The following is a 27,420-nucleotide window of genomic DNA, read 5'->3' as shown; positions in this document are numbered from 1 at the left end:
TCACATTTTTTGTAGTTAGAATTGATTAAGAGTTTTATTAAAATGTGATTCGATGAGATTTGATCTTGCTATTATAAAATCAGGTTTCTAAGATTTTATGAGAGTTTATTAGTGGCTCATGTGAAGTGCACATGAAAATCTTCTAAGGAACCTTTCTATGGGCAAGATTTTTAAAAGAAATTATATAACAATATATATAGGGGTGAGTAAAACTCGATTCAATTTGGAAACAAAATTGAATTTTAAATTAATCGAATCGAATTATTCTAGTCAACTCAAATAACTAATTCGGGTTTCAAGTTCAAGTCGGGTTGAATTTGATAATTCGAATAATTCGAATAACAAATTGGTATAAATACTCTTTTGGCCCGTACCAATTTTGAAAATGAACAAATTGATATCTCTCTCAACAAAAATTATAAAAAAAATCAAAATATTTATAAAAATTTTGAAAGTAAAGTAAAAAGTGATTGATGTTATAATGTCCATCTTACGGCATAACAAGCGCACCCAAGAGGATAATGGCATCGCAGATGGCTCCTTGGCCATTAAGTTTAGGAACAAACATGCCTTTAACCACACCTAATGCTTGTGGCTTTACGTAACTCATTTCCCTGAAGAAACATTCTGCCATTACAAACACCAACATCGCTATCAGTATTTCCAGCTTCCTCACCTTTTCATTATATACGTCATATTCAACAAAACAAGACCATTAGCAAATATTAACCTTCTTTAATTTAACATTTACATATACAAACACAAATTAATTACCCCATATCTCTGCAGGCCAAGGAGGAGAAGAGTGCTTAAACCCGTCAATGAAACTCTAACCTATACTGGGATGTTAAACAGTATATTCAATCCAAAGGCTGTACCAACCACTGCCACATATATATAAATGCACCATATATCTTGTTTTCAGTACTTGGTTTTTGAACTATTTACTCATGATGTAAATGATGACTTAAATAACAAGAAACCTTCAGGTATATCAGCAACTATGACAACAATCCCTGCTAGTATCCATAAGCAATATTTCACCATTCTTGGGTACTCAGCCTTACACTTTTCTGATAAGTGTTTGTCTGAAAAGTTAAATAAAGCTAAATTATAACATCAGAAATAGAGATTTTGTTAATTATTAGTATAAAATATGTATATAATCGATTACCAGTGCTGACTCCAAGATTTGCAGCAAGGGATTGGATTATAAGAGTAAAGACTAATCCGATCAAAACCACCCACAACAGCTAAAAGTTGCGAAGGTTTCATGCTGTTGCATTTAAGAATATTATAAATATAAAGGCTTTATCTTGAACTTAAGTATTACCTCATATCAATCGCTAGATCCTGCTTGTAAATCAGTTTCCACTATGACATGACGTCAATCAAATTATGATCAAATAAGAAAACATTAAAATCAAAGGAGAAAGAGTGACAATGGCTTACAGTTTCCAGGTTTAAGATAAGCTAATGAAACAAGGAAAGCAGGGCCTATAAATGACAAAAAATTTCTCTATCCAGGTTTCTAAAAAAAATCCCATAGAAATATCAATTACAAACCAAATAAACAACCTCTCTCTCTCTCTCTATATATATATATATAAAGAAATGGAACCTGAACATGATTGGGGTCACTGTTGTTATTAGAGGAGGATTCTGGGGGGTGGTGTTAGGCTCCACATTGAGAGCAGCTATGTGGTTGCTTCCTCCGCCAATTGATTGAGGTATTACTGCAACATCGCCTCCTTGATGTTCCTGCAAACTTTCCATATCATTCTTTTCTTTTTAAGTTCACTGATTACTGTATAGTTACAGTGAGACACATGTTGAAGAAACTGAAACACTGCATTTATAGTGCAATATGTACTTAACTTATCCAATATTTGACTACCAAAGAGTAAAAGTTGGTTGCTGATTGTTTTAATAAATCTGCTACTCATGTGGGCTGTCATGTTTAAAAATTTAACATTTTTGTCAATATTTTCATTAAAAAAAGCAATTAAGCTCTTTTTAAAAGGTTGTTGGTCAAATTTAATTAAAAACAAAATAAGGACCAAATTAGCAAACGATGTAAACTTTAAAAGCTAAATTTATTTGTCGAAACTATTTTTTTGAAAAGGGGTCGACTGTTTATTTAAAACGAAAATGGATTCGCCACCAATCCTTTTTATTTAGGTGTGATCAGATCACCTCATAATTTAATCATTTTAATAAAAGTTTAAATTTACTAAAACGATAATTTTTGGTCTACAAAATCCAGAAAACGGGGTCGAGAGTCGGTTACGCACGAGGAAGGATTAACACCCTCGATACACCCAAAATTGGTACCTAATTGATTACTTAATATCTTAACGTCGAAAGTTAAAATTTTAAAAAGATTTTGAAATACAATCCCTTTTTTATTAATGTTAATTTTAAAAACGCTTGAATTAAGCAACAAAGGCCCACTTGTCCCGCGATAACAATATGCCACATCCCGTAAGTTAGGATGCGGCATTTGAGCCCTCGAGAATAAGCTTGCCTTTGATTTTTATTTAAAACTTAGGTATTTTAAATTTAGAAGGATGTTCGATTGTTTAGATTTAACGAGAAAATCGAAACCCCATAAGTTAGGGTACGACTTCTCGAATTTCCAAAAAACATGAAACATTGCCTTATTTTTAAAAGTTACTTTTTTTTGAATAAAAGCGATTACAAAACCTAAACGATAAGTGCTATTTAGTTGAAATATAATAAAATGACCTATTACAAATAAAGGAAAAAAAATTAAACGCGACCCTTGAAGTGATTTTAATGAAATGTGATGGAATGATAATATACAACATGGGATAATAATTTACGAATAAAATGTTATACTAATGAATCACAATAACATGAAAATACGAATAAACGAATTATAATACACATAATGACAATAATCACACAGCACATGTCACTTCAATATCAATATTAACAATCAAAGAAAACAAAACAAAATAATATGTAAAAAAAATTTAAAGTAAATAATATAAAAAGGTTTAAAATAAATGATAAATGAAACAATTTAAAGTAAATAATATAAAAATTTTAAAAAATAATATATGAAAAAATTTAAAATAAATAATATACAAATTGGTTCAAAATAAACCATATGAAAAAATTTAAGATAAATAAAATATAAAACAGTTTAAAATAAATAATATATAAAGCAATTTAAAATAACTAATATATATACTAGTTTAAAATAGTATACAATAAAACAGTTTGAAATGAATACTATATAAAACAATTTAAAATGAATAATGTATAAGTTTAAAATAATAATACATGAAAAAAAAACTTAAAATAAGTAATAATAAAACAATTTAAAATAAGTAATATATGAAAAGATTTAAAATAAATAAATAAATAAATAACAATTTTGCAAAAAGGTTGAAATTAAACAAATTAGGGACTAAATCATAATAAAAATGAAATTTAAAAGTGAAATTTATGACAAAATAAACAAATGAGGACTAAAATAAAAAAAAGAAAAGGCAGAGGAGCAAATGGGCAAAAAAAATCCTGGACACATGTCCATTTTCAAAGCATCAGTGGATCAGGAACTCGATTGAAATGCGCCGTAATTTCTGGGGTCAAATATATAAAATAAATAAATAAGAAAAAGGACTAAATTAAAAAGAACAAGAATGCAAAAGGGCCAGGGGCGTAAATATCCCATTGAACAAAAACACGTAGGTCCCCCTAGAGCGGGTCGGGTCCCACGCGGGTCAAGGCTAAACGACGTCGTTTTGGCGCTGGTGACCCTGGTTCAAAACGACACCGTTTCATGCCTTTATTTAAATCAAAAATATATATTATTGAACTCATTCAGCCATTCTATAAAAAAAATTCAAAGCTTTCCCCTTCTCTCTCAATCCTCTCCTTGATCAACCATGGGCACCGCCACCCATCCACCGCACCGCTACCGTGGCCAGTGGCCAACGACGAACAAAATGGGCTTTTTAGCCCCGTTTTCAACTATTTGAAGGCCAAGCCTTCCCAACCCCCAAAAGATAGAAAGAAAAGGCCCCTCCCCCTCCCTTTTAGGTCCGATTTCGATGACGGAGAAGAGATCTCCGACGACGAGACCATAGGATGATTCCAATGAGGTTTTCCTTCTTCTTTTTTATATTTTCGTAGGTAAAAATAAAAGAATAAATATAATAAAACTTAAAAGTAAAAATAAATAGAAATATCAAATGAATATCACCTTCTTAAAAAATTATAAGTTCAAATCTTTGATTTTTTTTTGTATTCAATCTTCCGGGAAAAAAATAACCAAACTACAATGTGTCTGTTTCTATTTTTTGTCTTTTTCTCTATTGTTTTTACTACTTGTTGGCTTCTGTTGTGTGTTGCCTTGGTTTTGCAGGTGTCAGACACGCGTAGAGGAGGCGTGCGGTGGCCAAGGGCAGGCCTAGGTGGCAGGTAGGAGCGGCAACTAAGGAAAGTTAGGGGCTAGGGTTTATTTTTTGCTAAAATGTTAAGATAGTGGGCTAGTAGGCTATTAGGGTTTTTTGGTTATTAGGTTTGGGTATTGGTTTTATGGTTTTTATATTTGTTTAGGCCTTTATTTATTTTGATTTGGTTTTTTTGTTTTATTTTGGTTTGGGCCGAGGCCAAAATTGGCCTCTTACAGTTGCCCCTCTTTGCTCGTTGTCGTGTAATGGGAATGGAGCAAAGACTTCAAAAAGGGTCAATTTTGCCCTGTCTTGCCAAATCTTGAATTTTTTTTGTGCTTCTCTTCTTCAAGTAACCTCATTCCAACCCACTGCAACTTCAGGGGTATTAGAATTTGAAATTTAAATCTATTCCAATGCAAATTTAGGGAAATAATATTCGTCATTTTCAATCTGCTCCGCTGTAACTTCAGGGAGATAAGATTTGTAGCTTGTAACTTTAGTCTATTCCACTGCAACTTCAAAGAGATAAGACTTGCTATGGTAGATTTAATCTAACCCACTGCAACGTCAGAGGTATAGGACTTGTTGCTTTAATCTGGTCCACTGCAACTTCAGGGAGATAAGATTAGTATCTTCAACCTGCTCCACTACAACATCAGGGAGATGAGATTTGTGGTTTTGGTCTGCTCCACTACAACGTCAGGGAGATAAAATTCACCATGATAACTTTGATCCAACCTACTGCAACTTCAGAGGTATAGGATTTATGATTTGTAGCTTTAATCTGCTCTACTACAACTTCAGAGAGATAAGATTTGCTATTTTTAATATGTTCCACTATTCCACTACAACTTAAGGGAGATAAGGTTTGCTATGATCTGCTCTACTGCAACTTTAGAAAGATAAGATATTTAATTTATAGCTTTAATCTGTTCCACTGCAACTTTAGGGAAATAAGATTCGCTATCTTCAGTCTGCTCTACTACAACTTCAGGGAGTTAAGACTTATAACTTCAACCTGCTTCGCTACAACTTCAGGGAGATAAAGTTTGATATGACTACCCTATTGCAACTTTAGAGAGATAAAATCTGCAATTTATAGCTTTAATCTGTTCCACTACAACTTCAGGGAAATAAGATTCGTTATCTTCAGTTTGCTCCACTGCAGCTTTAGGGAAATAAGACTTGTAACTTCAACCTGCTCCACTGCAACTTCAAGGAGATAAAGTTTGCTATGATCTTCAATCTATCCCACTACAACTTCAGGAGTATAGGATTAGTGGCTTCATTGACCTGTTACACCATTCTCTAGGTAACATGACTTGTAGAATCCATTTCATGGACCTATTTATACTTAGTGATTAGAATGTCTTGGTCAGAATGAATCAAATACTCCTAACTAGATGTGTATGAATGATATTTGCATGAATGCAAATTATCATTTTTTGAGAATGATCCCTTTTTAATACTTAGGTTGTCATTATTCATTGTTCATCAAGGTTCTATCATTGACGTATTACGTTGCCTTTTTGCTAAACTGGTATCTTTGACAGAATACTTGAAGAAATAGTCACAATTTAGACTATTCTTTCCCAAATGTTTCCAATTCTTAAATTTGGTTAGTTCTAAATAATAGTCCTGTTTCAAGTCCTCGTACTATTTAGAAGCTTTTAGAGTAATATGCAGAACTCCTTTTGCTTGAATATTATTAGTCCATTAATCGTTATTTCAATGAAAAAAGCTTAAAAAAGATTATCATAATGGACAAGATGAAATTTTATTGAGAGCAAAGCTCGAAATGAATAAATTAATCAAGATAGCAAATTTTGCTAAGATACGAAATGAATATGATGAAAATAGGTGCCCAGATATCGTAGCATGAGCTTCTCTGCATAAAACTTCTCGATGACCCTTTGAACTCGATACGTGTTTAGAAGTCCTAGAAGACTTTGTTGATGCCCCAAGATGTAACATCCCTCCTTCTTGTTAATTCGGAGAGGACAGGACTACCACATGCCCCACCTTTAATAAAAAATTTGAATTGCCCATTCCTGGGTTTTTAGTTTAAAACCCCTTTGGTCTCAAAGCACCCTTTGCGGGTTTTTACTTTGGCCTCTCCTTTTTCTTTTTCTTCTTTTTTTTGAAATATATTTTGATTGAATTTGAACTCATAGGATTAGACAATCCCTTGTTATCACTCCTAGTCAATATTAATACTTTTTTAGATAAAGGCCTTCCACATAAGGTCTTTCCCGATTTAGCATCCACTTTCTTTTGAAGTCTTTTTGTATGGGAAGGATCTTCTTCGATACCAGGTCCCCCTAATGGAATTCTCTGGGGCGAACCTTTTTGGTGAGCTTGCATCAATTGTTTTTGGTACATTTGACCATGACTGATAACTTTAAACTTTTTTCTTCAATTGAGATTGGATCCAAAAAAACTTGAAGAGAAAGAATATCGACTTCAATGGGCAAAACTGCGATAAGCCAAAGAGAAAGGCGTTGCCCCGGTAGAGGTTTTCTTTGCCTCCACTGTACCGTTCATTTTGGGGTGATATGGTGTTAATCTTGAAAAGACTGCAAACTTCTTATATCGCGCTGTTGTTAGTGCATTGTCAAATATGATCCTTTTTGGCATTCTATACCGACATATGATTTCTTTTTTCAAGAATTCACTAACTATCGACTTTGTGACATTGGCATATGAAGCATCTTGCACCCACTTAGTGAAGTAATTGACGACTATAAAGATGAATCGATGCCTGCCAGAAGCTTTTAGCGAGATCGGCCCAATGACATCCATGCCCCACATAAAGAAAAGTCATGGATTCCATTGATTCTTTGTAAGGTAGGATCTGTTTCTCATCTTTCTCTACCATCCTTAACAAATCAGGAGATAAGCTACAGTCTCGGTCATCTTCAAAGTCCTGAGGTTCCTCTAGGCACATATCTTGCTCAAAAGGAGGTTCTGAGCCAATAGCAGTGTCGCTCATATCATTGATATCTGGAGACTTGTTATAGGGACAAAGGAAGATCAAAAGAAACTAAGAATATTTATCTGTATAGTATGATTATAAATGAAATGTAAATAATAAAGGAATATTTGCTCGAAGTGAGAAACAAATATGCATTTTGTTGAAATAAAGATGTTGGACATAAGCCTATCTCACCAAAGGATTCTTATTACTCCTAGGCTTGGAGCAATAAGCGTGTTTTGGACATTACTCCTAATCAGGTCTAAAAAATCCAGGGATCTTTTCCACAGTCCCATTGTTCAAAACACTCCAAGTGTGTAAAGGCAACTGCCTGATAAATTCTTTTCCCCAGCTCCCTCTTCGAATACGGCATTAACATTCAAATTCCCTAACATTCCTTCCGGGCCTTTGACTTCTTCAAGGAATTCCAACTCTTTAATATCCATTAGGCTCTGCACCAAAGCTTTGAATTCAGCGCACTCCTGGATTTCATGACCTTTTTCAACGTAGAACTCACAGTAGCTCCTCATCCCTTTTGGTATCTCCTTCGAATTCTAAATGATTAACCCCATGTTTATAATTTGTTTCAAAACCCATTTCAGTGGGGGTTTTTACTTCTGCAACATTGGTTTTGGTTCTCTTTCCTCCATTCTCAATTATCGCGTTGACCCTTAACTTTTACATATTATATCAATTTAATCATAATTTTAAACATTCACGTTCTATAGTTTGATTATTTTGATCACTCTTGTTAAAACCACAAATAGTAAGTTGATGTGACAGTTAAAAAATAAATATAATAACAAGTTTGACCCTCAACTTTTATATCAATTTAATAATAATTTTAAAAATTGATATAATAACAAGTTATAATTTTTTTTCTTATATTAAATTCATGCATTGGGCATTTTCTTGAAATTATAAGACAATTTTGGAGGGATTTAAGGGCACGCATGTATGCATGCATCCATGCAAAACAACCAAAGCTTTTTCCCTACACGGTTTGGCTACAAAAAGTTTCCTTGATTTACTCTTTTTCATCTATTTGTTGTGAAACCGAAATATCATAGAATATAATAAAAATATAATGTGACAAATGATAAATTTAGCTTTTAAAGTTTACATCGTTTGCTAATTTGGTCCTTATTTTGTTTTTTAATTAAATTTGACCAACAACCTTTTTAAAAGAGCTTAATTGCTTTTTTTAATGAAAATATTGATAAAGATGTTAAATTTTTAAACATGACAGCCCACATAAGTCGCAGATTTATTGAAACAATCAGCAACCAACTTTTACTCTTTGGTAGTCAAATATTGGATAAGTTGGTACATATTGCACTATAAATGTAGTGTTTCAGTTTCTTCAACATGTGTCTCACTATAACTATACAGTAATTAGTGAACTTAAAAAGAAAAAAGATATATGGAAAGTTTGCAGGAACATCAAGGAGGCGATGTTGCAGTAATTCCTCAACCAATTGGTGGAGGAAGCAACCCCATAGCTTAAAAAATCATAACGATTTTTTAATAAAATTATTAAAAAATCGTTATGGTTTCTACCAATTGATTCCTCCACCAATTGATCGAGGAATTACTGCAACATCGCCTCCTTGCTGTTCCGGCAAACTTTCCATATCTCTCTTTTCTTTTTAAGTTCACTGATTACTGTATAGTTGCAGTGAGACACGTTGAAGAAACTGAAACACTGCATTTATAGTGCAATATGTAACAACTTATCCAATATTGTTTGACTACCAAAGAGTAAAAGTTGGTTGCTAATTGTTTCAATAAATCTGAAAGGTAAACCTATTGAATAAACCAATAAACCATTGTTATCCCCTGTAACAGATTGACCTCTGAAAAACAAAATCTTATACCTAAAAGACTACAACCTCGGAGGAAGTTGTTTGGAAGATCATTTTAGGACAACTTCATAGAAACCAAAATTTTATGTAAGGTATTATGAATTAAGAAAAAAAATGTAGCTAAGTATTTGTTGAATGTGACCAAAACTTTTTATTGTTAAGATGAATCAAGTCTTTTATGGGAATTTAAAAATTTGCTTGCTGTCTTTCGTGTTAGATGATGATACTATCACAGTTGAAACTGGGTAGAAATCTTAATTTGTTGAGAAAACTGAGGGGGAGAGGGAGAGGAATGAGGCGGGAGATTTTTATTTTATTTAATGTTAATATTAATATAAAAATTTGAAAATATTCATTTATTTTTATATATTTTTAAAATTTATATATTAATATTTCTTGTCAACAATATTATTTTTATTCATATATATTTTAAATTTATTAATATATTTTTTCAAAAATATTTATGTATTTTTATGTGTTTCTTTGAATTTTTCTAGAATTAGTATCATCAAATTAAGATTATGTATAAAATATTGAGGGTTAGTTTTTTTTTAAATTATGATTAAATTGATATAATATGGAAAAGTTGAGGGTCAAACTTGTTATTATACTAATTTTTTTAACTGTCACATCAACTTGCTATTTGTGATTTTAACAAGAGTGATCAAAATAATCAAATTATATAACGTGAGTGTTTAAATTATATAAATTAATCAAAGTAAAAGTTTGTATGCATTGCACAGGTCAATTAGATGATGATACTATCATAGTTGAAACTAAGTAGAAATCTTAATTTGTGGAGAAAACTAAGGGGGAGAGGGAGAGGAATGAGGCGGGGGATTTTCATTTTATTTAATATTAATATAAAAATTTAAATTTATTATTATATTTTGTGAAAATATTTATTTATTTTTATATATTAATATTTTTTGTCAACAATATTATTTTTATTCATGTATATTTTAAATTTATTAGTATATTTTTTGAAAAATATTTATGTATTTTTATATATTTAATTCGTTGAAATTTTTAGAATTAGTATCATCAAATTGAGAATATTTGTAAAGTTTGAGGGTTAGTTTTTTAAAATTATGATTAAATTGATATAATATGTAAAAGTTGAGGGTCAAACTTGTTATTATATCGATTTTTTTTAACTCTCACATCAACTTGCTATTTGTGATTTTAACAAGAGTGATCAAAATAATCGAACTATATAACGTGAGTATTTAAATTATAAACTTTTTTTTTATTTTAGGTGCCTAAAATGATTTTTTTTTACAACTGAGTGACTATAGTAATTTACCCTTTAAATTATATAAATTAATCAAAGTAAAAGTTTTTATGCATTGCACAGGTCAATTAGTTGTTTAACAAAGTTGTATAAGGCTCCGTTTGTTTGCCAGAAAAATGATTTATGGAAAACGATTTACTTTTTTAGTGTTTGGACGAATCTGAATAAAATATTTTCTGTTGATTGGCAGATTTCCTGAAAATATTTTCCGGAAAAGCTGTTTTTACATATATTTAATAAAACTATTAATGTAATCCCATTGATACCCAAGTCAAGCAGGGCACTAGCCAGACTTTGAATGAAACATTCAAGTGACTAAAGATAAAAGCAAGCAGAAGAACAAGCTGCTCATTTATTTTTATTGAATTTGATGTTTTGTTGTATTTACTAAAACTATTAGAAAAAGGACAACCATTCTATAAGTCAATTAGGATAAGACACATTTCCCATGCATACTTATTTATCCTCGTACAATAGCAGGCAAGCATGCTCACACATGCATGTGTATGTAAACATGCACATGCATGTTTGTATCTCTCTAACGCTTAGTGCTTGTTTTCTTTTTACCTGTGGTCTGTATAATTAAAGGCAATATTAGAATGCATGACATGTCAGATGTAGCATACACATAGGGTATAGTTTCAATTACTTATCTTCGGCAAAATTTAGAATATAAAAATAAAAGGAACATGGAAGAATCAAAGCCAAACACATAAACATGCAAGAGAAAAAAAAAACAGAGAAGGCAAACAAGAGTATCAACTTGCATAATTATATTTGCATAGTGCAAAGCAAGGCCAGCAGGCCCCAATCTTTGGTGACCGCTCTCAGATCCTTCAGGTGATTTTTGATACTCTATAAAATTCCAATGAAGGGGAAAAAATCATTGAAGTAAGAAATCATACGTATCATGTCTGATAAGCTTAAAAGTAAAAGTTTCTTTCAATTCCTTCTTCTGCATCAGGTATATTACTCAACCTTTTATTCTTGTAAATGGCCAGAATTTTTTTTCTTTTGTTTGTAACTATTGAAAGAGAAGCTAATGAAAGAAATTAAAAGATAAAGAAACCAAAGGACACAGAAGTTGGGCATGCTTTTTGGTCACCTATTGCCTTGAATGAAAGATGTGCCTAGGCACAAAAGATAAGCAACTAAGGTGCTCTGCTTGATTTGCACTGCACCTTATCACTTTGAGATCGCCGAACTAAGTGGTATCAATCATGCTCTTGCATGACTTGAATATTCAAAACTTAAAAAATAGGAATATTAATTGAATGAGTACATACCATTACTACCAAAGGCACAATGGATCTCCAAGATTAAGTAATGGACAATATCAACAAGTTTCTCCATGACCTGCAACCAAAAATTATAGTCTGAACAAGTAGCAACATCACATTTTGGTCGACTGTACATTTCAGTAAACTAACTAATTAGGCAATAGTGTTTTTGTTGACAGCTCATCAATTCCAGATTTGTAGGAGTTTGTTTAGGGATCATTTCCTGATTTCTTGCTACCTGATTTCTAGTAATTTGTCATATTCTAAGCATTAAAATAGGATAGTGGCTCAGAATTCTTCAATAAGTGAATTTCTTTCTGTTTTCTTTTACAGAAATTCTTTCCATTCTCTGTTTTCAGTGTTCTGCTTTTCTAATAGGAAGAAGTATTTGTTATAAGAGGATATATGGAAGAAGTAAACTGCATCTACCTCTTCCAAACTTCTGGACCAAAGTGACTTTTTCTTTAAATTTCTTACTTGCTTTCTTTGGCTTTTCAGATCAGCCTTCAAGATAGCAAGGCTGTCACCTGCATATCACAGAAAAATTACAAGCTGAATATTTAGTAGTTAGCAGAGAAACACTTCCAACCCTATACAAGCTTCTCCCGAGTTCTACACAACTTCTCCCAAGCTGAATGTTATTGTTACTACAAAAAATTCCAAATCCAAATATTAATATATTCCTGCAAACAAGTTAGAGGTTAACTACTTCATCTCTCTTTCTCAACTTCTCTTCATCTTTATTATGTCAGTTCTCACTTTTGAGAAGTCCCAACAACAAAGGAAGCTAGTTTTCAGGGAAAAAAATAAAGAGCAAAGAAAACCATGATTTTGCAACATCAGTAAGGGAACTCCTTTATTTTTTGAAAGTCCTATCTAAAAGACTAAAACATCAGTCTCTTATCTTGTTCTCGGTTAACGAGTGACTATCTTTTTAATTGCCTCTCCTCGTCAATTTAAGCTAGTTCTAAGATATGAGAAAGCCCAACAACAAAGGAAGCTAGCTTTGAGTGGAATAAAAGAAAAGAGCAGAGGAAACCATGGTTGACCCACCTTCTACTTGTATTGACATGTAGCTTTTTCAATCATGTCCAAGATTGTGCCGCATCAATAAGGGAACTCCTTTTGTTTTTCAAAAGTCCTATCTAGAAGACTAAAATATCATCCTCCTAGCTTGTTCTTAATTTATGAATGACTATCTTCTAATTGCCTTTTCTTCTATGACCACAAACTCATTTCAGCATATTATTCCAGCAGCATTCATCTTATGGCATATCATCTTTAATGATCATTTTACAAAAATTAAAAATGTTTATCCAATCAGTATCTTTATTGGCAAGAGATCCACCAATGATGGACACAATGAGACTATGCGTATGATAATACACCTAGTCATTATATTCCTCACCCATTTCTTCATTTTAAGATTCAAGAAACCCTGAAAAGAAACAAACATCATATGATAAAGCTAATTAATTGTCATTAGATTAATGATTAATTAACACAACATTTCAAAAAGGGTTTAATTTGCAAAACCTGCATGATAAATTGTCCTGCATAAGTCCCTGTAATGGTAGAGCTTTGCCCTGATGCTAAAAGTGCAACAGCATAAAGGGCTTTGCTAGATTTCCCCAACACATTCTGCAATATTGGCCAAAACACAGGTTCTTACCCTCAATTTTGGTTTGCTAATAAAAAGTTTTAGCATGTTTAATTAGTAATTTTGGACTTGGAGAAGGAAAGAAGATGAGTTGAGATAACCTAATGAAACTAGGAAACCACCGCCTATAAAATCAAAGGAGAAAGAGTGGCAATGACTTACAGTTTCCAGGATCAAGATAAGCTAATGAAACAAGGAAACCAGGGCCTATAAATGACAAAAATTTTCTCCATCCAGGTTTCTGTAAAAAAAAAAAAATCCCAATCACAAACCAAACATGTGATGGGTTTGGCTGGTCGAATGCAACCAAAAATATCGAAGTATATATATAAAGCCCCATAACATATAGTCTTCATTATCTTGGTCTCCCTTTCTCATAACATACAACTTATCAATGGTGAAAAGATGAAAATGCATCCTGTTCCCTCACATGTTTCTGTCAATCATTGCTCCAGTATCCAAATTTATAGTCAAACTTCAATTTATTTATGGGTTTTTTCATATCCGACTTTTTTTTAATATAAATAACTCAAAAACAATAAAAAATTTACGAAAATAGCATGAGATATAAATTATTAGTATCCAATACCAATAAAAAATTACCTCAACCATTACATAATTATTAAAATTTATAATAAAATAAATAAAATATACTTGACCCGGTTCGTCGTGTTGCTCATAGATTTTGTTTCGAAAAATACATGAAAGACAGACTCGTGTATTTAAATTTATTATATATTTAATAATTATATAATAATTAAGATATTTTTTATTGGTTTCGTATACTCCATATACAACAATGCAAAATATTATACAAAACATGTCATTTTGATAATTAATTTGTAAGTCATGCTATTTTCATAATTTTTATTATTTTTGTGTTATTTATATAAAAACCTCAAATCCTTAAACTTTTTTATGAAATTTTAATTAAAAATGTTTTGAAGTATTTTTGTTTCATAAAAATAACATTTGGATAAAGTTAGATTTTTTTTTTAAAGTTAAAAAGATTGATAATTTTTCTTTGTAAGTGAAAGGTGATATTTAAAAGTAAAGATGGGATAGTTTTTTTAGATAATTTTTCGGGTTGGAGGATCTCTCATCTCATCACATCCTCAAGAGCTTCAAAAGTAAGTAACATATTTTAAATTAAAATGACATGCACATAGGCAGTTCAAATGGTTCCCATGTATTAGGGACTAAAATGTAAACTCTTGAAATTCTATCTATTTTGAATTACTTGAAGTATTTTGGTATATATGAAATGAATTAGTCAAACTATAAGTATGTTTGCAAATATGGTTGGTAAGTTAAAATACTATGTACATGTGTTTTAATTAAACAGTATCTAGCCATAACAGTTTTGACACCAAATGTAATAGTCTTATATCGGGTATGTACGATTGGACCGGGTATATGGTTGTTACATAAAGTTTACATCGTTTGCTAATTTGGTCATTATTTTGATTTTTAATTAAATTTGACTAACAACCTTTTAAAAAGAGCTTAATTGCTTTTTTAAATGAAATATTGACTAAGATGTTAAATTTTTAAATATGGCAGCTCACATGTACTTCATGTAATTTTTTATATTTATTTTTAAATTTTGAGTCTTTTTTTAATATTTTCATAAATTTTAAATTTTTTGACAAATAGTTCCATGTCTAAATAAAATATACGTGGACAATCATGCAGACAGAGGCGATTTTAGGGGGGTTGGCATGGGCCTCGGCCCCCTAAAATGAAAAATTACCATTTAGGCCCTCTAATTTTTTTCAAAATTTTAATTAAGTAAAGGTAAAATTACACTTTGTCCCCCCTAAAATTATAAAAATTTGATTTAATCTTTTAAAAATTATAAAGATATAGACTATAAAAATTAAAATTTCATTCGGGCCCCCCTAAAATATTATTCTGGCTTCGCCCCCACACGCAGATTGCCACACCATATCATTAGAAAATTAATATTTTAGTCAATATTTTAGCAAAAGAATAGTTTAACTACTTTTTTTAATATTAATAACCAAATTTAACTCAAAGGATACGGACCAAATTAATAAAAACATAAACAATATACCTAAAATAAAATCCAAAATGAAATTTCAAAATGTATGTGGAGCTGAGCTCAACTGTATTGGTGTCCCAAAAAAAACACATTATTTTCAAAATCTTAATTAGATAAATATTCAAATAAAATTAAAAAAGTAAATAAATAACCTTATCCAATATGAATAAATATTCACGGTGTTATCCAATAGTATCTTTCTTTGCAAGAGGTCCAAAATAAAATAAAATTAAAAATTATACAACTTTGTTAAACAACTAATTGACCTGTGCAATGCATAAAAACTTTTACTTTGATTAATTTATATAATTTAAACACTCACATTATATAATTTGATTATTTTGATCACTCTTGTTAAAATCACAAATAGCAAGTTGATGTGACAGTTAAAAATCGATATAATAACAAGTTTGACCCTCAACTTTTACATATTATATCAATTTAATCATAATTTTAAAAAACAAACCCTCAAAATATTGGATAAGTTGGTACATATTGCACTATAAATGCAGTGTTTCAGTTTCTTCAACATGTGTCTCACTGCAACTATATAGTAATCAGTGAACTTAAAACGAAAAGAGAGATATGGAAAGTTTGCAGGAACAGCAAGGAGGCGATGTTGCAGTAATTCCTTGATCAATTGGTGGAGGAAGCAACCCCATAGCTTCTCTCAATGTGGAGCCCGACACCCCCCTAGAATCCTCCTCTAATAACAACAGTGACCCCAATCATGATCAGGTTCCATTTCTTTATATATATAAGAGGCTGTTTATTTGGTTTGTGATTGATGTTTCTATGGGATTTTTTTTTAGAAATCTGGATGGAGAAATTTTTTGTCATTTATAGGTCTTGGTTTCCTTGTTTCATTAGCATATCTTGATCCTAGAAACTATAAGCCATTACCACTCTTTCTCCTTTGATTTTAATGTTTTCTTATTTGATCATAATTTGATTGACGTCATGTCACAGTGGAAACTGATTTACAAGCAGGAGCCAGCCATGGATATGAGGTAATACTTAAGTTCAAGATAAAGCCTTTATATTTATAATATTCTTAAATGCAACAGCATGAAACCTTTGCAATCATCAGCTGCTGTGGGTGGTTTTAATCGGATTAGTCTTTACTCTCATAATCCAATCTCTTGCTGCAAATCTTGGAGTCAGCACTGGTAGTTGATTATATACATATTTTATACTAATAATTAACAAAATCTCCATTTCTGATGTTATAATTTAGCTTTATTTAACTTTTCAGGCAAACACTTATCAGAAAAGTGTAAGGCTGAGTACCCAAGAATGGTGAAATATTGCTTATGGATACTAGCAGAGATTGCTGTCATAGCTGCTGATATACCTGAAGGTTTCTTGTTATTTAAGTCATCATTTACATCACGAGTAAATAGTTCAAAAACCAAGTACTAAAAACAAGATATATGATGCATTTATATATATGTGGCAGTGATTGGTACAACCTTTGGATTGAATATACTGTTTAACATCCCAGTATGGGTTAGAGTTTCATTGACGGGTTTAAGCACTCTTCTCCTCTTTGGCCTGTAGAGATATGGGGTAATTAATTTGTGTCTGTATATGTAAATGTTAAATTAGAGAAGGTTAATATTTGCTAATGATCTTGTTTTGTTGAATATGACGTATATAATGAAAAGGTGAGGAAGCTGGAAATGTTGATAGCGGTGCTGGTGTTTGTAATGGTGGGATGTTTCTTTAGGGAAATGAGTTACGTAAAGCCACCAGCATCAGGTGTGGTTAAAGGCATGTTTTTTCCTATACTTAATGGCCAAGGAGCCACCGGCGACGCCATTGCCCTCTTGGGTGCCCTTGTTATGCCATAAGATGAACATTATAACATCAATCACTTTCTACTTTACTTTTAAAATTTTTATAAATATTTTGAATTTTTTTATAAATTTTGTTGAGAGAGATATCAATTTGTTCATTTTCAAAATTGATAGGGACCAAAAGAGTATATATACCAATTTGTTATTTGAATTATTCGAATTGTAAAATTCAACCCGACTTGAACTTGAAACTCGAATTAGTTATTTGAGTTGACTCGAATAACTCAATTCGATTAATTCGAAATTCAATTTTGTTTCCGAATTGAATCGAGTTTTGCTCACCCCTACATATATTGTTATATAATTTCTTTTGAAAATCTTTCCCATAGAAAGGTTCCTTAGAAGATTTTCATGTGCACTTCACATGAGCCACTAATAAACTTTCATAAAATCTTGGAAACCTGACTTTATAAGAGCGGGATCAAATCTCATCGAATCACATTTCAATAAAGCTCTTAATTAATTCTAACTACAAAAAAAATAGTGTGAATTACAGGCACAATATCTTCCTTCACTCAGCTCTTGTGCTCAGCAGAAAAGTACCAAGCTCTGCTCGAGGTGTTAATGTAAGCCAAAGTAAACAATATCATCATTGAAAGTGTAATGCTATAGTTCTGGTTTGTTAATGCATGCTAAGTTAAGGTTGCTTTCATTGATTTGGTCAGGATGCCTATAGATATTTTCTAATAGAGAGTGGCATTGCCTTGTTTGTGGCGTTTTTAATCAACGTGGTGGTTGTCTCAGTGTCTATGCGGTCTGCACAGCTGATAATATTTCCAGTGCTAACCAGAAACGTTGCAACGATCTTAATCTCAACTCAGCTTCTTTCCTTCTCCAGGTTCGAAATTACTAATTAAACATACTAAAACTTTTCATTAGCAAACCAAAATTGAACGTAAGAAACTGTTTTTTGGCCAATATTGTAGAATGTGTTGGGGAAATCTAGCAAAGCCCTTTATGCTGTTGCCCTTTTAGCATCAGGGCAAAGCTCTACCATTACAGGGACTTATGCAGGACAATTTATCGTGCAGGTTTTGCAAATTAAACCCTTTTTTTAAATGTTGTGTTAATTAATCATTAATCTAATGACAAATAATTTACTTTATCATATGATGTTTGTTTCTTTTCAGGGTTTCTTGAATCTTCATATGAAGAAATGGGTAAGGAATATAATGACTAGGTGCATTGCGATTACACCTAGTCTCATTGTGTCCATCATTGGTGGATCTCAAGGGGCCGGTCGACTAATCATCATTGCATCGGTTAGAATATATCTAAGATTGATTTTTTTACAAAGCATACCGCTAACCCCAGAATAACAAAGGGATTATAAATAACGGATTCGAATCCTAACTTGTTAAATTCATGGTAAACCTGCTCATGGGCTAGGTCACCTACTTAGGTCCGAAGGCCTGCCTAAAAAATAGGACAGTTTGGACGAAATACGAGGCCTAAAAAATGGACTTGGTTAAAATTTAAGGCCCATTTTCTATATAGGTCAGGCCTTGGACAAGGTTTTTTGGCCCAAGCTTGGCCCGGTTCGAATATTATGTTATAAAATAATATTATATTAATTATATAAGATAAATAATAATTATATATAATTATATTAAATAACTAATCTGATAACAATTAAACCTATTGCCCATGACCTAAAAGAAACTTACTTACCTAAATAATTCAACCCAAAATATAAAATTTATTATATTTATTTGTGTTTTTTAAAATAATAAAACATTCATTATATTTATGATGATATTTTTTAATATAAATACTTTTTAATGTGTTAGAAAAAATTTTATTATAGCATTTTTTAGCGCATTTGGTGTATTATATTTTTCAAATATTTTAATTTTAAATAAAAATTAATCTAAAAAATCAAATATAGACTGGCTGATCGGGCCCAAGTTTAAATTTCGGACCGAACTCAAAAAAATAGTCTAAATGCATTGCATAGGCCCAACGCATGAGCACTTTTAATTTTTGAGTTCATCAACGAATTATTTTATCAATATATATATATTTTAAGCTAAAACTTCTTGTAAATTTAATAATGGATTTTGCAGATGATTCTTTCATTTGAGCTACCATTTGCTCTAATCCCACTCCTTAAATTTAGTAGCAGCTCAACCAAGATGGGAACCTAGAAGAGCTCTGTAATTGTGAGTTATTTTTCGGTAAAAGTACAATAGAGGTCTCTATATTAAGAGCCAGATAAGAGCCAGATTGTATTTTTCCTTATCTACTAAAAAATTAGTGAATTAGTCTCTATATATTAGATCATAGAGCAAAATTTCATTTTGTTAAAATTTTCATCCATTTCTATGGTTAAAAACTGGTCCCTATACGTCAGTATGAGTTACACATGACCAACCACGTGTCATTGTCAGGTTATTTCGTTAACCATGCCAATTTTTAATAGTAAAAATGGATTAAATTTTTAACAAAAGGGACCAACTCTTTGATGAGGCAAAATACAATCTAACTCTTAATATTGAAGTCTCTATGGTACTTTTACGGTTATTTCTCTCAATTACTTTCTTTTATTTTTTTCCTATTTATGTTCTTAGCTGATAATTATATCTTTATCGCATCGCAGGTAATTGTGATTTCATGGATTTTAGGCATTGGAATCATTGGCATCAACGTGTATTATTTAATAGCATCGTTTGTAGACTGGTTGGTTCATAATGGTACCAAAATTAGAGAATGTATTCATTGGAATCATTGTGCTTCCTTTAATGGCGATTTACATTATTGCGGTCATCTATCTAACATGCAGAAAAGACATTGTTGTTACATATGTGGAGCCCCAAACAGATGAAGCAGTAGATACCTAGGCAAATCCTTTAGGTTGACCAAACTTGTCTGTCAAAATTGTTACTCTGATCACAAGATTGGAATTGGTTAATTGACAAAATTCACTCATTAATTATTGGTTAAATTCTATTGTTACTCCCTCTATCATGTGTAAATTATAGATCCAGTCTTAGTATTTTAATTTGGTCATTTGTAGTCTTTGTACTTTTTGAATTTTGAAGTTTTTTTTTTACCAAAAGGTAGCTGTTAAATTCATTAAGTTATGTTATTTCCAAATTCGTATGCGACAAATATATTATCATATGTACAGTGTCATGTCAGCTTGCTATTTCTATATATTATTCACACACAAAAAAGCCAATTAATGGATTTACTGACTATAGTTTGTGTCAAGACTAGAATTTCAAATTTTAAAAAGTATAAAGACTGAGAATGAATATACTGGAGAACATGGACTAAATCTATAACTTTATGTATAGTATAAGACTAATGGCATAATTTAATCATACTGATTTAATTACTATCATTTGGGTCAGAACTAAAATTTTCAGATTCAAAATGTACAATGACTAAAATTGGCTGATTCGAAACATATAAAGACTTAATTTGATCAAATTAAAGTATATAGACTAAATTCGTAACTCTCACAAGGTACAAGGACTAATAGAAAATTTTAACCTTCATTATTTCTTAATCTATAATATATATAAGCATGAGTTTGGAAAAGCTTTTGAACTAACGAGAATACCCTTTATTTTTCATCATATTATTAATTTTACATATAAAAATAATTATAATATTTAATTTAAAATTATTTGTTTAAAAATAATTAGAATTTAATAGAAGTTGTGATAATTACACATTTAAAAATAATTAAAATTTAAATTACAATTATTAGTTAAAAAGAGTTATTAGAATTCTAAGCATATTAACTATCCATTAATTAATATTAAATTTAATTATGTTAATTAGTTATTATTTTGAATAATGTTAGTTGTTTTAATTACATAAAGTAAAACTATATTGTATGTTTGTCCAAAAAAAATTATATTGTATGTTGAATATGTTAAAACTTTAATTATTATTTGAAAATTTCTATTAAAATATTTGAATTGTTAAGTTAATATATTTTAATTATATTTAAGGATTAAAATAAAATATTATTTTACACTAATTACTGCAACTAAAAATATAATATTTTAAAAATTATTTAAATATTAAATACGTAAAATTGCTTACAACACATGTAACATTAGATGCTAGTCTAATTAAGGATGTAATTAGATAAAATTAGATTGTAAAATTTGACATGTATTTTCTCGCTATCATAGACAATAGCAATGAAGATTATTGGCAATACAGGGTATTGTTGGCAAATGTTAATGTTTTAATAATTGGACTCGTGATTAAGTTAATTAAAAATTCATAAAAATTTAATATATATTATAAAAATTTATAAAACCTGTTCAACCATCAATTTTTTTGTTTGCCTTTTTCTTCTTTTTTGCCGAATTGGAGTGGTTTGATCAGTAATTGGTTCAACCATTATATCCCAAATTGGTATATTGGTCAATTCTCAATTCAATTGATCGATCTGATTCAGTTTAAACAACACTAAAAGGTTAATGTTATAGAATTTTGAATATCTCGATTCAAGTTCCACTATGTATAAATACTATGTGAAGTTTCTTTTTTTTTTTAATATTCTAAGTTTAACTTCTATCATATGTTGACTTTATCCGAATATATTTCGATTTTTAAATTAGTTGTGCTTTGTATTTAGTTGTATTTATAAACTCTTTTAAGAAAAAAAATATTAAAGACTACTTTCCATGATAATAAAAATTTTTATTTTATTTTATCCTTTTTTTTATCAAGGGAAGAGAAAAAGTTATCTAAAGATGAAACTTTAAGATTTACAAATTGAAAAGATGAGAGGAGAGAAAATAGGAACGATGTGCATGTTAGTTCAAAAGTATGCATTTTTTAAATATTTTTTTCCTATTTTTTAACTCTACCAAGCAATAAATGAAAAAAAATATTACATCTCCACTGTCAATCACACTTGTGGAAGGAAAAATTATATTTCTCATCCTTCTAATTTTCTACCCCTTTCGGTTTTTCATCTTTCTAATTTTTTTTCCACTCTACTAACTAAAGTCTTAGTTTTACTGCACTACTAGTTCAATTAGGAAAAAAAATCATAAACTTCAAAGAAGTATTCTTTTTCACATACTATAAAAAAATATCACTATTCATCCTAACAAATCTTGATTAAAAAGTTTTATATATATATATATATATATAATATATATCAATATAGACATCTATGTCTAACATTACTGTTTTTATTTTCATTTCTTTGGCAGAAATCATTATGACCATACATAAAAGAGGGAGGAAAAAACACCCTAAGCCAAGGGTGAGGGTTTAGAAACCTAAAAAAAATAATGTTAGCAAGACAAGACAAGACAGGTTGGAGGGACAAATGAAAAGCCACAATCCATGTTGTTTGTACACTCTTTTTTGACACTCATCAATGCCTTTTGCAACTGTGCAAGTTGAATGGAACATCTCCCCCCTCTAATATGAAATGTCCTTAGCTTCAATCCATAGACCAACCCCTGTGTATCATTATATCACTTTCATTAATGGCTCTTGAAAACTAGATTGACACTAATTATTGGTTTAAAATCTTGTAATTCATCTTCAACACACCAAAGTGCCCCCACAACATTTTTAAAAATTTCATGTAATGAAGCGTGGGGAAAATTTGCACCAATAATTATTGGTTTTATATATACATTTTTTAAAGTTTCCATGTCTTTTTTATATTATTAATATTTTAATAAATTAATCATTGAATTTAAAGGAATTTAATTGTTTATTAAATCTTAATTGAATTGATATCATTATTATAATAACAATTTACAATAATTAGGATGGCGTAAATTCGAGCACATTTAAATATATTTTTTCTTTTGATTTAAGTGTCATGGAATTATGAGTAGTTTTATTCAATTTTCTCAATTATAATTATAAAATATTGCCAATTTGATTACTACAAATTAAAGTAAAATTTAAATATTTAATATTACATTTAATTCAATTACATCCTAAATTCAAGATCAATCTTAATATTTGAGCCATTGGTTAAAAATGTTCGCCCTCGTACCCACATTGTAAGATCGAATCGAAAAAATTACTTACTAATAATGTGTATAATAATTTGCTCCTACTACTAAAAAAAATCTTTTTCAACTTATACAAGATTTACATAAAATAAAACTTAAACCTAAACAACCCAAATCTAAAACCTCATTCTCTTAATTATTATGAGAGTTAGCGGTTCAAATTGTATAAAACCATAGTAAAATGGGGATTATTAAAAAAAAGGGTAATTTGATCTAGAATTCAAGAATACACCTGTAATCTAAGATAATGAGCTGTAATGAGATTACATCTTATATTACAGGATGGCCGTAATGCAAGATTATGAGATGATTAGAATGTTAAAATTTAAACATCATCAACTTATTTCGAAATATAACTTTACAAGCTGTAATGTTACATTAAACGAACGAAGCACCCCTTAAAAATCATTATTTTTAAAAATAGAAAACAAATAATTGGTAACAATATTTCAAAAAAACTATATAATTATAAATCACCGTAAGAAAAAGAATATATAATATAAGAAACAAAAAAGCAGGCTGACTGTGACAGCACAGTGAAGATTCCATAACACAGTGAAAATAGCAGGCAAATTTCCATTTGTAGCAAAAGTCCAAAAGCCTACAATCCCCCCTCCCTTTACTAAAATCTCTCGCTAACTTAGCAACCTACCAAACCCCCCTGCCTTTCTCACTTCCATGCAACATCTTTGTTGTACGAAAACGAGTTAATCTTGTTCAGATCTTGGTGATGAGAATCCATCAAATCACCAATTTTAACATTTGTATTAAAAATATGTACAGTTCTTTAATTGAAAAATCTAAGAAAATACAAAATCCCTAAATATAATGGCTATAAATTACATATATATCATGATAATTTGTTATAATTTTAATAAAATATAATTTTTTTAGAATGTTACTTTACAATGTTTGATATACATGAGAAGATATTGACTAAAATCTTAGAAAAGTTATATTATCACATTTTGTTCACCTAGGTACTTTCTTGAGAGTATAATGATAATTTATGAATTTATCCTTATTAAATAAAAGGTAATATTTATACTAAACTTTATTCTTAACAAATATTTGGATTACATATTTAATAATAAAAATTAATGGATAATTTTTAAAATTTTAATTTTAATTAAAAGCAAAATTATTTTAGAAAATTGCTTATATCTTCTAAATATAATAATGCATATATAAAACTTGTTTTGGAAATTAAAAAATAAACTTGAAATCACATTTTGTTTTAGCTGAAGGCTTACCTTAGGAATATAAAGAAATAATTGATTTCGGATATTGCTCTAACCAAAAATACAAATAATTAAATCATAGGAATGTAAAATCATAGATGGTCCAACTCACAATTCCTATACAATTTAAATGGAACAATTCTATCCATATTCTATAAAAAGATAATAAGCATTTCATACAAATACAAGTGCTAAATCAAATTTGTAGCTGGAAAAAAAGCTTACTTGCAAAGAATTCGTTAAGTAATGGAGAAAATTAAGTAGGAGGAAGGAGGTAATAACTTTTTATTTTATTTTATGTTTTTTAGTAGACTAATACCCTAAACTAATACAAAATAGTCTTAAAATTTTTTTAACTTTCTAATCTACATGGGAAATGGAAAGTAACTTTCTCACCGTTTATCGTGGGAATCACCATTGTCGTGTTCATGAGAAAATAATTCTTAAAAGAAAGTTAGATTCTAAGGAAAGTAAATAAAATTTGATATACCAAATATTGACATCATTTTCCAACTGATTAAATTTTCAAAAAAGTGACTATCTTTCATCATACTAAATATTGTATGCCGAATTTATCAATTTGTTTTTGTTAGTTTAAGTATTTCCATATTTTTTTCTATTACATTTTTTAGAGAGAAAGTTGAAAATAATGTTTAGGGGACACCAACCAACATTTGGTTATGCTTTGGGGGCACATGTATTAAGGTTTTCTTTTTAATTTGCTTATTAAACTTTAGTCCTTTTTGCTTTTCAAGTTTTCTTAATAACTTTACTTTCTCTTTATAATCAAGTATCTTTTACAGAGTTGAAAGAAAGATAAGTATTAGCTTTGGTCCTAAAAAACTGATAAATCTCTTAAAAATCTTTTTAGAGATTATACTTTAAAAAAAAAGTAATAAACTTACATTTTAGGCCTTCAAACATTTATAATTTACTTTTGGTCCTTCTAAGAAAACTTTTTAACTTTGCCCCTAGTCTTTCATGTTGGTTTTACTGCTTAAAAAATTAATTCTTTTTGAATTTTACTGAGTTTGTGTCACCTTCAACTGGGTCACCAACTCAGTTAGGAAATTATGAGAATATTTTTCTGTAATTAAAATAAGTTGTACCATTTGAGGGTATTTTAAATTTTTATTTTAACAAAAACCAACTAAAATACATATGATAAGATTTGAATACATGCCAATTAAATTAATAAAACTTTAAATTTACCATTCAACCAAAGCTTCGTTTTAATATATTTGATAATCATGTTTTTTAATATGCACAAGTTATTATCTCAATTAGTTGTATAAATATACTATTTATTAAGTATTTTACTAACTTGGTGTCATCCTCAACGAGGTCACCAACTCGATTAGGAAATTATAAAAATGTTATTTCGTAATTAAAATAAGTTATACTGTTTGAGGGTATTTTAGTCTTTTTATTTTAACAAAAAATAAATTAAAATATGCATATGATGATATTTGAACCCACACCAATTGGATCTAAAAAACTTTAAATTTATCACTCAACCAAAATTTCATTTTAATATATTTTATACATTTTTATTTTAATATGCACACATTATTATCTCTACTAATTGTATATACTTACTATTTATTAAGTGTTTTACTATGTTGGTGTCACCCTCGATCGAGTCACCAAATCAGTTAGGAAATTACAAAAATGCCCTTCATAATTAAAATAATTTATACTATTTGAGGTCATTTTAGTCTTTTCATTTTAACAAAAACAAATTAAAATAAGAATATAGTGGGATTTGAACCCACCCCAATTAAATTAGTAAAATATTAAATTTACCACTTAACCAAGTCTTTATTTTAATATATTTTATTCATTTTTATTTTAATATACATAAGTTATTATCTCCAATAGTTGTATATCTATCCTTACAATTATTAATTGTTTCATTAAGTTGGTGTCACCCCCATTTGGGCCACCAACTCGGTTAGAAAATTACAAAAATGTACTTTCGTAATTAAAATAAGTTATACTATTTAACAATAGTTATTTTAATCTTTTTATTTTAACAAAAACAAATTAAAATATGCATACAGTAGGATTTGAACCCACACTAATTGAGTTAGCAAAATCTTAATTTTACCATTCAACCAAAGCTTCATTTTATTCTAATTTATAAATTTTCATTTTAATATGCACAAGTTATTATCTCCATTACTTCTATATATTAATTGAGTTGGTGTTACAATTCAGCCCGACGCTAACTCACAATTGTTGACAAAACCATGATAAATAATCGTAGTGCATTTAGGATTGTTTATCTAATGTATTTATGTGTTTAAATATCATATTATTATGATTAATTAGTTTTAAACCATACATTTCATTATTTATTGTATCTCATTTTTATACACACATTTGTATTCTAAACCAGTAATTTCCACAAACATGACCATGCTTTTTAGTTTGGCCAAAGGATGTAGGAGTAGTTCTACCAGTTTGGTGCCTTCAACCCTGTTGACACCATTTTTTTGATGATGAAAAACGGGGTCGACTTGGGTTTTGAAAAAAAGAAACGGGAGTCGCCACCAATCCTTTTTTTTATGAGGTGTGATTGGATCACCTTGAAAAGTTGTTGTTTTTAATAAACGATTTGATTTTATTAAAACAACGGTTTTGGTCCACGAAATTCAGAAAAATGGGTTCGGGAGTCGGTTACGCACGAGGAAGGATTAGCACCCTCGATACGCCCAAAATTGGTACCTAGTTGA

The 27,420-nt window shown here is 29.9% G+C and overlaps 1 protein-coding gene and 2 pseudogenes across 11 annotated transcripts; 1 reads left to right on the top strand and 2 right to left on the bottom strand.

Moving 5' to 3' along the window:
* Positions 1–212: 212 nt before the first annotated feature.
* Positions 213–1,547, bottom strand: LOC107962362 (metal transporter Nramp5-like; annotated as a pseudogene).
* Positions 1,397–13,948, bottom strand: LOC107962364 (protein PSK SIMULATOR 3). Of its 11 annotated transcripts, XM_041096130.1 has the most exons (7): positions 13,847–13,924; positions 13,666–13,744; positions 13,380–13,484; positions 12,897–13,281; positions 12,273–12,370; positions 11,850–11,919; positions 11,144–11,418 (listed from the first exon to the last, which is right to left on the bottom strand). In XM_041096130.1, exons 4-7 carry the CDS (start codon positions 12,913–12,915, stop codon positions 11,213–11,215), a joined length of 393 nt encoding a protein of 130 aa, XP_040952064.1. In that variant the 5' UTR covers positions 12,916–13,281; positions 13,380–13,484; positions 13,666–13,744; positions 13,847–13,924; the 3' UTR covers positions 11,144–11,212. The 11 variants fall into 11 exon arrangements, 5 of the variants coding, with proteins under 5 accessions (XP_040952065.1, XP_040952067.1, XP_040952064.1 ...); XM_041096131.1 differs by lacking the exon at positions 11,144–11,418 and adding an exon at positions 1,397–1,751 and having other exon boundaries at positions 13,666–13,948; XM_041096133.1 differs by lacking the exon at positions 11,144–11,418 and adding an exon at positions 1,397–1,761 and having other exon boundaries at positions 13,666–13,947.
* Positions 13,949–16,153: 2,205 nt separating this feature from the next.
* Positions 16,154–20,267, top strand: LOC107963210 (metal transporter Nramp5-like; annotated as a pseudogene).
* Positions 20,268–27,420: the final 7,153 nt, after the last annotated feature.

The sequence above is a fragment of the Gossypium hirsutum genome, chromosome D06, assembly GCF_007990345.1.
Source record: "Gossypium hirsutum isolate 1008001.06 chromosome D06, Gossypium_hirsutum_v2.1, whole genome shotgun sequence".
Taxonomy (NCBI): Eukaryota; Viridiplantae; Streptophyta; class Magnoliopsida; order Malvales; family Malvaceae; genus Gossypium; species Gossypium hirsutum.
This window is presented reverse-complemented; position numbering and strand designations above follow the sequence as displayed.